The following is a 14,627-nucleotide window of genomic DNA, read 5'->3' on the forward strand; positions in this document are numbered from 1 at the left end:
GCCCCTACATCATGCTGCTCTCAGATGGGGTAGCAGAAACCTGGTGACAGATTCTCTTTAAAGGGAATGTGTCATCAGAAAATGACATATTGTTTACATTAGATTTTTATGTTAGAGCATTTAGAGAGTTGATTTACAACAGCACAGGACTATCCCGATTGCGTTCACCTTGTCGCGGTGGGATAGCTTTTACTCTTCAAAATAGTGTTAACTAAGTACCCTATGGTTATTTACATGTATTATTATTGTTTTCTTATTTACTCACTATAGGGTATATGCTCGTTTTGTTTTTTTTGGGGGGGATTTGTCTATGAAATGGCCACGTATACCAACTTAAACTCCGGCTCATTTCTTTGGTTTTGCTGTAGTTTCTTGTACTTTGTACAAACAGGGGTGGGGTTCACCCTTTTGAGCTAGCCATTTCATCTATATACTGTAGCTTCCCATGGGTAGGTGTCTGAACAGTGGGGCCCCTGTCCTGCTCTGCCGTTATCTACATTGAGTTGACTGATACAAGGTGAGGTTTTAATATTAGAGACTGCAAATGACTCGCCCCCTGGGCCGTGGGGCACGCGGATCCGGGCGATAGGGGAACGATGGGGGTAGTAGTGGCGGCCTGGTCCCGCGGCTCAGGGTGGTCAGACCAATGGTAGTCTGCTACGTGCTTTAGATAATGTCTGACTACGCCACCCGTGGATTGCGGTTATTAGGAACCGCCGCTGCATGCAGACCGCTGGGGCTGATGAGGTGTGCAGCTAGGGTAGTGTGACTCCCCACGGGAAGAGTGCGGCCCCAGGGCAGTATAATGGATGGTGGGAGTGATGGTGGTGAGAGTCCCAGTACCGGTAGTGCTGGAGGCGCAAAGGAGCACACAGACAACAATTTACAGTCCAGGGTCTTTACTCACAGTTCATGTGCTCCGGGTCACTTCGGCACCAGTAGTGACCGCCCGAGCCGTGCTGCGTCCACCAGGTGTGGGGCTCGGTCAACTCCCAAGCAGTTCAGAAGTATGGCTCAGGACCCCCTTTTGTCCTTTCTCTAGCCTGCCTCACCAGTGACCCACTTTTGTCCAGCTGCCGCGGACTTGTGTGGTTAAACGTGGGCCCCGTCCTCCGCTGTCCTATATGGTGCCTTCCTAGCAGGTTTGATGAGGTGTCACACCAATAAATGATCACGACGACCGGTCTTTGGCTGAGGGTAGTTTCTCCTCCACCAACTTGGGATCCAGTACCCTTAATCTGCCTGACCCTTCACCCTGGATTCTCGTGGGTTCTTAGGGTCCCCTCTGCCTTCTTGTTTCTGAGCCCTTCTGTTTCTCTCTCTCTCTTCTCCTTCTTTCCTGTTCTGTCTTCTCCTCCTTCCCTTGGCCTCTTCTCCAGGCCCACTTCTCCTTCTCCTCTCAGGCTCCGGCCTCTTCTCTAGGCCTGCCTCTGGAGCAGCACTCAGCCTGAGCTGCTGCTCCCTGTCAGCTCTCCTCTCAACCTCTCCTCGCAGACTGAACCCAGATCTAAGATGGCTCCTCCCTTTTATACTTCCCTCTAGCCATGAGCCCAGGTGACCAGCAACCAATGGGCTCCTACCTACGCTCAGGAACCAACCCCTATCTGCCCCTACAGCACTGGGTGTTCCACCCCCCTCCCCACTCCAGGCAGGGACATAGTCGGTCGTGCCTGCACTTCTGTCTAGTGGGAGCACCGTTGAGCTGTCCCTCGGAAATGGGGTGTGTGTGCTGTATGCAGCTAACTGAGCCCTGGTCCATACTCCATCCTTACCCGGGAGTGGAATACCACACCTCTGGCAGAGGTGCAATACCCCTGTAGCGCCGAACCCTCGGGGCGCTACACAAACAGTTATTATAATGACCTTGATTACAGTGAAACATGATGAAATGAGCAACAAAGCAAATGGGTGCAGCTGATCCATATGGCAGGCTAGTGGAATTGGCTTTCAAGAACCAATGCTTAGGGGACCAGGCAGAGGTTGTTGTCTTGTGAACACTCAGACCCTTCGCTAGATAAGGGGTCGTGCAGATGACCATATTTTTGGTTTAAGAGATCCAAAAAAACATCGCATAGCACTTCGATCAATGTTATTCTATGAGGGGCTGTGCATGAATCTGAAACAAATGGCAAAATGCCCGGGTTGGATCTGATTATCCCTGCAAGTCAATGAGCCCGTTGAAAAAAAGTCATGCTGCACTCAAATGACATCTGAGTTCAGTCTGATTTTCACCGACTGACAGAATGGAGAAGATAGAGAATTTCTTTCTCCATCTTCTCCTCATCTGAGAAAATCTGATTATACTATGATCAAACTCTGATCAGCGTGTGATTAGCATAATCGACCCAATTATCTCGGATGAGAGAAGATATGCTGGTGTGACCCTAGCATTAAAGACATTTCTGCAAACCTTTCTCCAGAGTTGTGAATAATTGTGCTTCCCTAATGTCATTGAAGAGTGATCTTCCATGCCACCATGAAAATAGCCTCTTCAGAGGAAGAGAACAGTCTCTGGAGCCACGTATTAGAAGAAGCAATGCTATAAGACAATGTGGACCCATTAAACCCTTGAAGATGCAGCCAGTTTTTTTTCTTGGAACAAGACGTCATCAGGGGGCAGCGCTGCAGTTACATACTACAGTTTCTTGCATCACCACCCTCAGAAGACGATGGACGATGTGGGAGATGTGAGTGCAGCGCCCGCAATCAGCTTCTGTCTAAACTGCAGAGATTGGCGCTACTGTTGCTGCTGTTATAGGCAGATGATGGCTGTATAGCACAGAAAATCAATCGACCTCCAAAGAAAAGACTAAATAAAAAATAAATTAATAAGTAGTTTATTAAATTTAATTATCAGTTTATTAAATATAATACAAAATTATAACTGTATATTAGCTACAGGGGAAATTCAGCCTCCTGCCTGCATAGCAGAGCTGACTGGATCTACCAGGACCCATCAGCTCCAGCGTCCTGCAATCATATGCCCCCTGGGTCTGGAGGAGGAAGCACTGTCAGTGCTTCCTAATCTCTATACCTATTGCTTGATCAGCGTTATGAACACAGGGATCTCGTAGGCAAACATGATGAATGAATCATGTTTATCTTCTCTGCGGGGAGTCTGGCTGTATCTGACAGCCAACTCCCCAGCCTGGCAATCTTGTGGAAGTGGCTTACTTTGCATTGATGTTTTAGAACATCACTGCAGAGTAAAGTGTGAACTGCCTGGATGTTAAAAGTTCATGGGCGGTCTAGAATTAGTTCATAACTAAATATCATTATATAGTCAAATATTTTTTTGTTACATATTGGTAGGTCTAGATCAGTTTTCAGCAATGACATACATTTTATTGTACACCTATTGTACAATATTAATCAAATCTTTGTAAACATATTTTAAAGGGAACCTGTCATGAAAAGAAATTGTATTTATCTGCAGCCATAGTGGTAATCTGCACTTTAATATTGTTTTAAACATGTGCAGGTGTCAAATTGGAAGTGCAGCTGCAGGGAGAAAATTAAGTTATGTTCTCCCAGCAGCCACTTGCTTACAGTCATGGGGGCGGTACCAAGACAGTGAACAGTCAGTGCTCACTACACATATGTTTGAGAAACAATTTACCTGCAGGTAAATAGCTTTTTGTTTTTATGAAAGGTTCCCTTTAATTTTCTGAAATTTGCAGCATCAAAGTCCAGGTCCTATGGTACAGTACGTACATACAGGAGTACCAGTGATGGCAGCAGTGGTGATTTCTACTACCAACCCTGAAGTTGGTTCGCTGCTTGGGCGAGTCGTTCCATATGCGGCCAAGAAAATAAATTTGTGTTGTGCATTTCCTGGATGGTTTTGATTCTTGAGATCGTTTGCATCAGATCTTCACTGTTTTGAGATCAAAAGATCGCAGCTTCAAGTCCCCTAAGAGTACTAACAAATAAAGTAAAAAACAGAAATGTTTTTAAAAATGTTAAAAAAAATAGAGAAATTCAAATCACCCCCTTTTCCACAATTAGCAATAAAGAAATATAAAAAAATATATATTCATATTTGGTATTACCGCATCCAGAAAACTCTGATCTATGAAAATTGAAAATTAATTAAGCCAATCGGAAAAATGGCGTAATAAAGAAAAAAATACTGCGTTTTTTTCGGTCGTCGCAAAAGCAGAAAAAATGCAATAAGAAATCATCAAAACATAGTATGTACTCCAAAATAATACAATAAAAACACCGAATCAGGACACAAGAAACAAGTCCCCACACACCTCCATTGATGGTAGTATAAAAAAGTTACGAGTCTCAGAAAATGGCAAAAATGTATTTATTTTTTACAAAATTTAGATTTGTTATAAGCCAATAAAATAGTAAAAATACTACACATGTTTGGTATCTGTAATTTTACTGACCTAAAGAATCATGTGTTCCAGTTATTTTGACTGCACAATTAATGATGTAAAAATAAAACAAAAAATTTTATTTTTTCGCCGCACTTTACATTTTTTTGCCATTTTCTTATACTTTGTATGGTGAAATGAATGGTGTCATTCAATTCTACAACTCGCCCAGCAAAAAATATGCCCTAGTATTACTATGTCGGTGGAAAAATAATAAAAAAAAAGTTTGGGCTTTTTGAAAAAGGAGAGGAAAAAAATGAAAAGGTAAAAATGACATGGGCTGCTTCCTTAAGGGATTGAAGAAGTCGCAGAGATAACAGCTGAAAGGTTTTTTTTCAATTCCCCCTTCAAAATAATAATAATAAAGTTAATCATTAATTTATATTTACTCCAAAATTGTTTTGTTAAAATATATTACTCATCCTGCAAAAATTAAGCCCTTATACAGCTACATCAATGGAAAAAGGAAAAGCTCATGGATCTCGTAATACACAGAAGAAGGGTAACATCTTATTTATTCTGCGTAGTAAAAAGTGTAGATTTAACATGCAAAAAAATAATGGAGGAATTGCGTTTTTTTTCTCCCCCCAACCAAACAAAACATACGATTCACACATCCAAGTAGGTGTCATGGGTGTGTCAGGCTTGACTGACCGTCATACGTGATCCGGCTTTAGAAGGTTGCTGCGTTTAGCCTTGCAAACATCTTCCTGACCCTTTCCTTATCCCTCTCTCTCTAGGACCCAGCGGTAATTATCACCTTGCTTGGGGATTATTCCTTTAGGACCCAGCAGTGATCCTCACCTTCTGCTGCTAATTACCACACCCTTGCTGGATCCTTAAGTACACTCAATTTCTCAAGAGAGTTGCTGGTAATAGTTTCCTCTTTTATTCAGGCCTGGAATTCTAGTAGTTGGCTAGAATTTCCTTGAAGTTCCTTTGTGGATTGTTGCCGTGTTCTCTCCAGTGTCATCTTAAAGCTAAGTGTATTCCCTTGTTTGTTTCCCTAGTTTATACTTTAGTTTAGTGGGGCTGACTAGTGCTCACCCCTTCCCTTCCCTACCTAGGGCCTAGCTCTAGGGTCAGCTAGAGCTAAGGTATCCTGCTCGGCGATAGGTGTGGAACCTATTTAGGGTCTATAGGGGAGTCAGGGTGTCGTTAGATCTGCTTAGGAGTCTCCACTCTCCCTTTCCCTAGTTGTAGGGCTCCCTTCCCTTTTCCCGTCGTTATATGCTAGGTTCTCCCCATACCTAGCTTAGCATTAGGATCACGATGTACAGATTAACCACGAGTCTCCTGACCTGAGTTTGACATACATGCCTATTAGGCTGCTGAATTTGGGTTGGGAGATCCATGTGTGATAGATAAATCATAGACCATGTCAAAAAGATGAGTGAGTGCAGTGTAAGACACTGAGTATATTATCACCCTATATGGAACCATTGAAAAGTAGAGCTTGTCCCGTAAAAAAAGTAGTCATGGAGCTATGTCAACAGGTAAATTTTAAAGTTATGTGCTGATTCAATATATATATAAAAAAATAGAGATTGCCAAAATAGGGAGTGTTAACTCGTGTTACTAAAGGTTGAATCTTTCTTCCAGAATCCACACCACACGTGTCCAAGGTTTAGTTCTGGTATTGGAGCTGTGAAGCAGGACAACACATAAAACCACCCCAATCACTAACCAAAGGGGGACATGACTTTGGAAGGGGTGGACCTATAACTGGTGGAGTTTTGTTTATATAGCTGTGTAGACTTTAAGCAATAGTGATTCTGCTTTAAAAGGAAGGAGCACAGAATGTCTGTGCCTGGTGTCATACTGTGAGCAGGGTAGGGCTTAGAAAGACGATGTAACTTCCTGTCTTATTTCTCTCTCCCTCTGTCTCTCACCAGAAGAAATGGAGGAAACATTACTGCTCTGTTACAATCACTATACTACAACTCTTAATTTAATCATTATTTATATAGTGATCAATGCCTTATTGTATTTGTTGAATTAGCCTTTGTATATCTCGTACCATGTCCAATTCTATCATGGTTATAAAGAGTTAACGTTAGCATTAACCTTCTAAGCCCAAGGGAAGGGCAATCCTTCAGCCATGGTTCCCTAGAGGTTTCCTCTCACAGGGTTTTTTTTCCTCTCCTGTGTGCTGTAGAATGACTCTTTGTGACTTGAAGGTTTGACAAGTTTAGTTCCCCTCTTAAAGCTTTTGCAGGGGCATCTACTTTATTAGTTGACTGAACTGAATTAGATGTTGAAATTATACATAAATCAAAAAAGGGCTAAAAAATGTCAAACATGGCTTAAAATGTATAACCTGTCACAGCTTTGCGGTTTAGGAGTCAGGTTGAAGTTGCAGACAAGTTAAGGTGGACTAATTTTAACTAATGTAAAACCTCATGGTGGTGAGCAGTCTCTGCTTTGGTGGCCAGCCTGAAGGATGTCTCAATAGTATCATCGATCAGAGGTGGGCATGGTGGTTGAGCACAGGAGTGAGGATAATAGGGTCATTGGTGACTTGAAAGTTTACTGGTTCTGCTTGAATGTTCCTTCTCTCAAGTCCTGAGATATGGCCCACTGTAAAAAAATTTAGGGGGCAATTCTTTAAAGCTTTTACACCAGAAAACGCTTTGTAAAGTAGCAAAATTTTTGCACAACACTGAAATGTTTTTAACTTTTGGCATTTTCACAACAGTTTCTGGGAATGAGCCAGGGTGAGATGAGGCCTAGCTACTCCCGCTCATCAAATTCAGCAAAATTAGGAGAGGCGCTCAAAGGGCACACCAGTAAGAAGATGGTGTGTACCTCTTAATGAATTTGGTGCATCGTACTCCAGCAATCCCGTCATTAAGACTGGCATGCCCAACATCATTCTTATTTAATTGGCCCCTTAGTCTTTTAGACATGTGGGCTTGGTCATCCAGAAAATAAAAAGACTAATTTACATACATTGAAGAGAGGGCCATATCTTAGGAAGTTGTGCGGGAACAAAAAGATTCAGGAGAACAGTGATATCTACACCCGCTAAAAAAATACATATTTATGGCATGTGCCATAAAGTGACAGGTACCCTTTGAAAAAACATCAGGAACATTAAATTCAATTATTATATTCCCAGCATTTCCACTAAATATTCCCCTTGGACTCACCTTGCATATTCAATGCCATCCCAGGTAATTACTTTGGTGCTGATTGTCTTGTCTGCGCCTCCTGTATGGATTATCCAGTCCCAGGGAAGATACATCCATTAGATAACCTTCGCGTGCTAGAAAAGATTGGTATCTGTCCTGGACGATTCTGTCGTTGTAGGAGTAAAATGAGGTATCATCTTCTGAAAGATAAAGAGAAGATATTGATGGGCAATGGTAAGGCCGGTAGCCAGTTATGTACCAATTATTGCTGGCTACTAGAACTATGCTAGGACCTGGCTTGTCACCCACCTTTCCCAGGAACAGATATCACTTCTAATAATACTTCTGCAATGTCACAAATTTTCATCATAAATTGTAAACCATCACCTAAAAGGGTTGTCGGGGACTTTAAAATGCTTAGGATAGGCTATCAATTTCTGATCGGTGGGAGTGTGACACTCGGGACCCCCGCCGATCAGCTGTTCCAGGAGTCAGAAGCAGCCGTAACTGTCCAGTTACAGAGCTGCACAGCACAGCTCAATCATAGGAATAGTGGCCGCGGCCGTGTACTACAGTCCTGGACAACCCCTTTAAATAGAAATGGTCACCAGGTCGAAAGTGGCAGTTTGTCCTGTTATTCTACTCCTCCCGCTTCCCTAAGTAGTCCATGGTTTGTTTCGGATAGTGGCCTCGGCCGGGTACTACACATCCTATACCTGTTGTTTGTCCTTCACAGTTCGAAGATGACCATGACTTCAGGGTTTAGAGGAGGATCAGTGGATGTGGGTCCGGAGGTGACTGATGAGACCAATGCTGGCCCTGAAGGCTAGTACTCGACCGTGGCCACTATATAGTCGTCGGAGCTGTGCTATGCAGCTCCGCAACTGAGGAGTTCCAGCCGCCATTGGGAACAGCTGATTGGTGGATGTGTGGGAGTCGTACCGATCAGACATTGATGACCTATCCTAAGGACAGGCCATCAATGTTAAAGTCCCGGACAACCCCTTTAAATAGAAACGGTCACCAGGTGGAAAGTGGGCAGTTTGTCCTTTTATTTTACTCCCCCTGCTTCCCTAAGTAGTCCATGATTTGTTTGTTTTTTACATCTTCTATACCAGTGTTTCACAAACTCCAGACCTCAACCTGGTGACTACCTGCGGCCAAGCCTATCCTCACCATCAGAGGCTCTAGCGAATACCAGGTAGTCTCTTAGTTATGACCCTCCAGGGTAAACCCGGTCTGTGGTGCAGTGGGTCCACGTGCACCCTCCAGCGTTACAGAATATCACTGCGAATTTGACCCTGTGCAATCAATCGAGAGAAAACTGCAGCAAATCCATAGAATTTCTGAATGAATTTGATGCAGATTTTGCTGATGGGAATATTGCGATGCTGAAAATCCACAGCAAAAAAGTCATGTGTGAACATAACCCTCACAATGTGACTAGAACTGCTCTAGCAATCTATTCGACACAGACAAAAAGTGATTGGACACAAACATACAAACATCAATAACTTACTGGATGTGTCCTCGGTATCAGGTATAAATCTGGACCCGCTGACATATCCTATATCAAAATTGACATCGAATGCGAAGGACATATAGTGCGTCTGGTCAGAGGAAGGCTCCACAGTAACCGGGCTGCTATCAGGAGCGGTGCTGATGAACCAGTCCGGTTCCGTCACCGGCTCCAGTGAAAATTTTTTGTTGGCGACTTCAACGATGTTGAAGAAAAATTGTTTGGTCTCGGGGTTTGTGATGTCAAGATTCCTCTGTCCTAATGGCTGAAAAGAAATGAGAAGTCGTTAGGTGGATAAACAAGGTAAGACGGGGAATGCAGAATAAGAAGGAGAATACAATAAGGTATCAAAGAAAATAAAGAAAAATGACGGACGTCTACAGAAAAGCAAATTCCTTGAAAGCTGAGGTAAGAGAGTGCATGCTAAAGCAGTAAGGTATAATGGGTCACCCACCAAACGCACCTGACGAGCATTAACCTACGACCAGGGCCCACTATTAGTATTTGGTCAGTATTCGGTCAGTATTTTTTCTCAGGAGTGGGAGACAAAACCAGGAGTGGGTGATAAATGCAGGATTGATGACTTGTTTATATTATACCTTTTCTCTGATTGTTCCTCACGTGGTTTTGGCTCCCACTCCTGAGAAAAAATACTGACCGAATACTGACCAAATATTGATAGTGAAGCTGTGGTCTACCTTCTGTACTCATTGTATAAATCAGGTTTTATGTTTTTATTATTTACATTGTTTGGTTATTTGATTATTTTTTATGTTTTAAACATGTTTGATCATTCATCTTTTTAGTATTTTTCCTGTATTATTATTATTTTTATTTATTTATTTTTTAAAAAGCTTGTGACGCGCCCCCTTGGGCCATGGGGTACTTGGAAGCCGGGCCAGTCGGTTTCTTTTTGGGGTAGTCATGGTGGCAGTGACCCAGCTCCGTGGCCCAAGATTAATAAATGAAAGAAAAGGGGGGAATAAAGTTTTTGGGGATAAAGTTTTGTGACGCCACCCGTGGTACGCGGCTATAGGTGGCCACCGCTGCTATTCAGATCCACTGGGGCTGTTGGTGACACAGCAGAGATGGTTCAGCGCTCCACGGGTAGAGCTAAGCCCCAGGGCAGTTAAAGAAATGAACTATGATTTTGGTGTTGTAGTGCAAGGCAGGTGACGCAGCAATTAATTCTAGGACACGGTGGGGTGCAGTCTTCAAGTGTTTACTCACAGTTTTAACAGTGTTCCAGATTACAACGGCTATCCAGGTTATAACAGCCCACCGAGTCCTGTGTCCTCCGGGGAAGTGATCCAGCCAACTCTCAGATAACTTGGGTGCACTTGATCGGGACCCCCTTCTTGTGTACCTTCCTGGGTCGTTTCTCTGCGCTGGCTCTCGCGCACCTGCCCTGCGCCTCACACACAGTGTCCCAAGCTAGTGGCCGTGGGCCTTGTCGGGCGACGTCCTTTTATGTCCCCTTTTGTCCTATATGGCCACCTTTTCAGCGAATGTGTGTGGTTTTTGGCTACAGCACTTAAAGATACTGCAACCTCCAGTTTGCTAGCTGAGTCTTGCAGTCCTCCACTAGTCTGGGGCCGGTCCTTTACTGCGACCTGATCCCTTCACGGTCGGCGTGAACTCGGGCGCATAGGTGGACTCCGCACTTCCCGTGCCCCTAGGATCCCTTCTCTGTCTTTGGAGCCCTTCTCTGACTCCCTCGCTCCTCTTGTTCTTTCTCTTACTGGGCCCCTCTGACTGGACCCCACTCCTCAACGGTCCTCACTCAATGCGCTCTTGCTCCTAGGACCCTAGGACCAGAACCCTTCTAGATCTTTCTACCCTTCCTTATATACTCTCTGTCATGTGACCCACGTCACCAACTGTCACTCTACGTGGTCCCCTCTAACTTCAGTCCCTCTTTCAGTGCTCCCTTAAACTATTTCCTCCACCCACCTCCTCTACCTAGTTCCATCCTCCAGACAGGGATCGGATCTGTGCTCTCCCTCGAGAGCTATCTGGACCTTCCATTATGGAGTGGTGTAGTGTTGGATGTGAGTGTGTGGGTCCTGGATAGTGCTACCTCCTTACCTGAGAGTGGGGTACCACACCTCTGGCTAAGATGCAGTACCTCTGTGGCAACTGGACCCGTTGGGGTGCCACATTTTCCATTTGCATATAGACTGATTATTCTTGAGCTATAGAGATCACTTCTCTGCAGTCATCTGATTTTCATCACAGACAGAATTACAATGAAAGGTGATGCCTCCATATACAGTAGTAACACAGGATACACCATTCACAGTATGTGGTGTCACAACTCGCCTCTTCTCCCTCCATTCACAATGACATTTGCACAGATTAGAGAATGTCTAGAAAACTTTCCAATAGAAATCAGTTTGTCTATTGCTGTCTACAGTCCATGTGGATGCTGTAAAGCATATCTTTAAAAGCGATCTGTCAGCAACATTTTACACCCCAAACTATGTATATGTGCATGTACAGTGGAATGTAAAAGTTTGAGCACCACTGGTCAAAATTACTGTTATTGTGAACAGTTAAGCTGTAAAGGACATATTGATATTCATGCTATGGCAACTCCATTTTGTCTGCTTGCTTCAAAATCATGTTATTATACTCTTTGCATAACATACATTCTTTCCTTCTTTCCTTCTTGATTCACACGCAACTTTCCCACACTAACCTTTTTTCTCAGGAACACCCTGCTCCTGTTATCTAGCTAGTCTGAGCCGGGATGGGTAACCTTGTAAATTTCCATCATGCGCCGAACTAACGATGATATATGACCATATGTGCGTTTCCGTAATAATTGCACTAACATTGGCCTAAGCTTGTAGTACTGTAGTAAGGCAGTAGGTGATTGGACATTAATAAACTCAAAACAATATAAAATGCTAAGTAGAAATAAACGAGATTAGAGATTCACTGAATCCTCCCATACAGAGCACTGCCTCCGTTTGGTTTTCTGTGGATTGCAATCAACCTTATAACATAATAATTTGACGCTCACTTGGTCAACCGTGAAGGGCCATTGCCCTCCCTCAACAAATCAAGTTGAAAATGAAATGATCTCTAAAAGCCTAAAGGTAAAGATGACACATTTCCTTTGTATTTTAGGCAAAAAATATATATATATTTTCATCTTTTACATTTTAAAAATTACAAAACAGAAAATGGGCCGATGCAAAAATTTGTACCTAGTAGCACCCTCTTTTGCAAGTATCACAGCTTGTAAATGCTTTCTATAACCAGATAAGAGTCTTCAGTTCTTGTTTTAGGGATTTTCACTCATTCTTCCTTGGAAAATTCTTCCAGTTCTGTGAGATTCCTGGGTCGTCTTGCATGCACTGCTATTTTGAGGTCTAATCACAGATTTTCAATGATGTTCAGATCAGGGGACTGTGAGGGCCATTGTAAAACCTTCAGCTTGCGCCTGTTGAGGTTGTCTGTTGTAGATTTTTATGCGTGTTTAGGATCATTCTCCATTTGTAGAAGCCATCCTTTTTTTAACTTCAGCTTTTTTACAGATTGTGTTATGTTTGCATCAAAAATTTGTTGAAATTTCATTGAATCCATTCTTCCCTCTACCCATGAAAAGTTCCCCATGCGATTGGCTGCAACACAACCCCAAAACATAATTGATCCACCCCCATGCTTAATGGTTGGCAAGATGTTGTTTTCCTGAAATTCTGTGCCCTTTTTTCTCCACACTACCATTTCTTAATTACATTTCAAACTGAGGAAAGGGCAACTTGAAAATGCTTTGCTATCCTCTTATAGCCTTCTCCTACTTTGTGAGCCTCCTTTATTTTCAGTTTCAGAATGCTGGGCAGCTGCTTAGAAGATCCCATGGCTGCTATTTTTTGGCACAAGGTTAGAGGAGGCTGGGTTTTTATAAAGCTGGGTAATTTGCATCACCTGGCCTTTCCTAATGATGATAGTGAACAAGCCATAACCCTAACAGGCTAATTAAGGTCTGAAACCTTCGTCAAAGTTATCTGAGCACACAAATCTCCAAGGTTGCCTAAATTTTTGCATCAGCCCGTTTTCCTTTTTGTAATTTTTAAAATATAAAAGATGAAAATATATATATATTTTTGAAAAAAAAGGAAATGTATCAGCCCCGGAGCATTTTTCGTTTTTGCATTTTCGTTTTTGCTCCCCTTGTTCCCAGAGCCATAGCGTTTTTATTTTTTGGTCAATATGGCCATGTGAGGGCTTATTTTTTGCGGGACGAGTTGTACTTTTCAACGCTATTACTAGTTTTACCATATCCTGTACGGGAAAACGGGAAAAAAATTCCAAGTGCGGTAAAATTGCAAAAAAAGTGCAATACCACAGTTGTTTTTTATTTATTTTTTTTACCACGTTCACTGAATGCTAAAACTGACCTGCCCTTCTCATTCTACAGGTCATTACGAGTTCATAGACACCAAATATGTATAGGTTCTTTTATATTTAAGTGGTGAAAAAAAATTCCAAAATTTGGTAAAAAATAATAATAAAAAAATAGCCCCATTTTCTAAGACCCGTAGCGTCTCCATTTTTCGTGATCTGGGGCTGGTTGATGGCTTATTTTTTGCGTGCCGGGCTGACGTTTTTATTGATAACATTTGGGGTAGATCCGATGTTTTGATCGCCCGTTATTGCATTTTATTGCAATTTTGCAGCGACCAAAAAACGTAATTCTGGCGTTTAGAATTTTTTTCTCATTACGCCGTTTACCGATCGGATTAATTCTTTTTTTATATTGATAGATCGGGTGATTCTGAACGCGGAGATACCAAATATGTGTATGTGTTTTTTTTTTTTATATATATATTTTATTTTGAATGGGGCGAAAGGGGGGTGATTTAAACTTTTATATTTTTGAATTTTTTTTTATATTTTTAAAAACTTTTTTTTTTTACTTTTTGCATGCTTCTATAGTCTCCATAGGAGACTAGAAGCAGCAACTATCCGATCGCCTCTGCTACATACAGGGGACGAGCAGGTCCCCTGCATGCAGAAGAAATGGTCCTGTGCTATGAGCGCCGACCACTAGGTGGCGCTCATAGCGACAAGATCATGACAACCACAGGCGTCTGCTGCAGACCCTGGGTTGTCATGCACGCCCATCGGCGACCCGCGATCACGTGACGGGGTCACCGGTGGGCGGGGCTTATGACGCGCTACCCGGAAGCGCGCGTTAAATGCTGCTGTCGGAGATTGACAGCGGCATTTAACATGTTAACAGCCGCGGGTGGATCGCGATTCCACCCGCGGCTGTTGCGGGCACATGTCAGCTGTAAGAATCAGCTGACATGTGCTCCGTTCAGTGAGGGCTCAGCGCAGCAGCCCTCACTGAACGGGCAGTACGCAAATATGCGTACTAATACGTCCCCGGTAAGTAAGGGGTTAAGTTTAGGCCTTTTAGAGATCATTTAATTTCAACTTGCTTAACTGTTCCCAATAACATTTTTACCAGGGGTGTCCAAACTTTTACATGCCACTGTACATTGCCTTTGAATCCACATAGTTTTCTGTTAGGGTTTTCATGACTTTTTTTCCCCAGCAAGAACTAAAGAA

General features: G+C 42.9%; 1 protein-coding gene across 1 annotated transcript in view; it reads right to left on the minus strand.

Annotated features, from left to right (window-relative positions):
• Positions 1-2,917: 2,917 nt before the first annotated feature.
• LOC141165294 (uncharacterized) overlaps positions 2,918-14,627 on the minus strand; it is a 29,588-nt gene continuing 17,878 nt past the window's right edge. Inside the window, exons 6-8 of the mRNA XM_073650889.1 lie at positions 9,042-9,306; positions 7,541-7,722; positions 2,918-3,922 (exon numbers count right to left, since the gene is read on the minus strand). Coding sequence (XP_073506990.1) covers positions 7,550-7,722; positions 9,042-9,306 — 438 coding nt within the window. The 3' untranslated portion in view covers positions 2,918-3,922; positions 7,541-7,549. The remainder of the gene's footprint in view (positions 3,923-7,540; positions 7,723-9,041; positions 9,307-14,627) is intronic.

This window comes from Phyllobates terribilis, unplaced genomic scaffold (assembly GCF_046119375.1).
Source record: "Phyllobates terribilis strain yellow unplaced genomic scaffold, ASM4611937v1 Scaffold_11__3_contigs__length_659146591, whole genome shotgun sequence".
NCBI classification, from domain to species: domain Eukaryota; kingdom Metazoa; phylum Chordata; class Amphibia; order Anura; family Dendrobatidae; genus Phyllobates; species Phyllobates terribilis.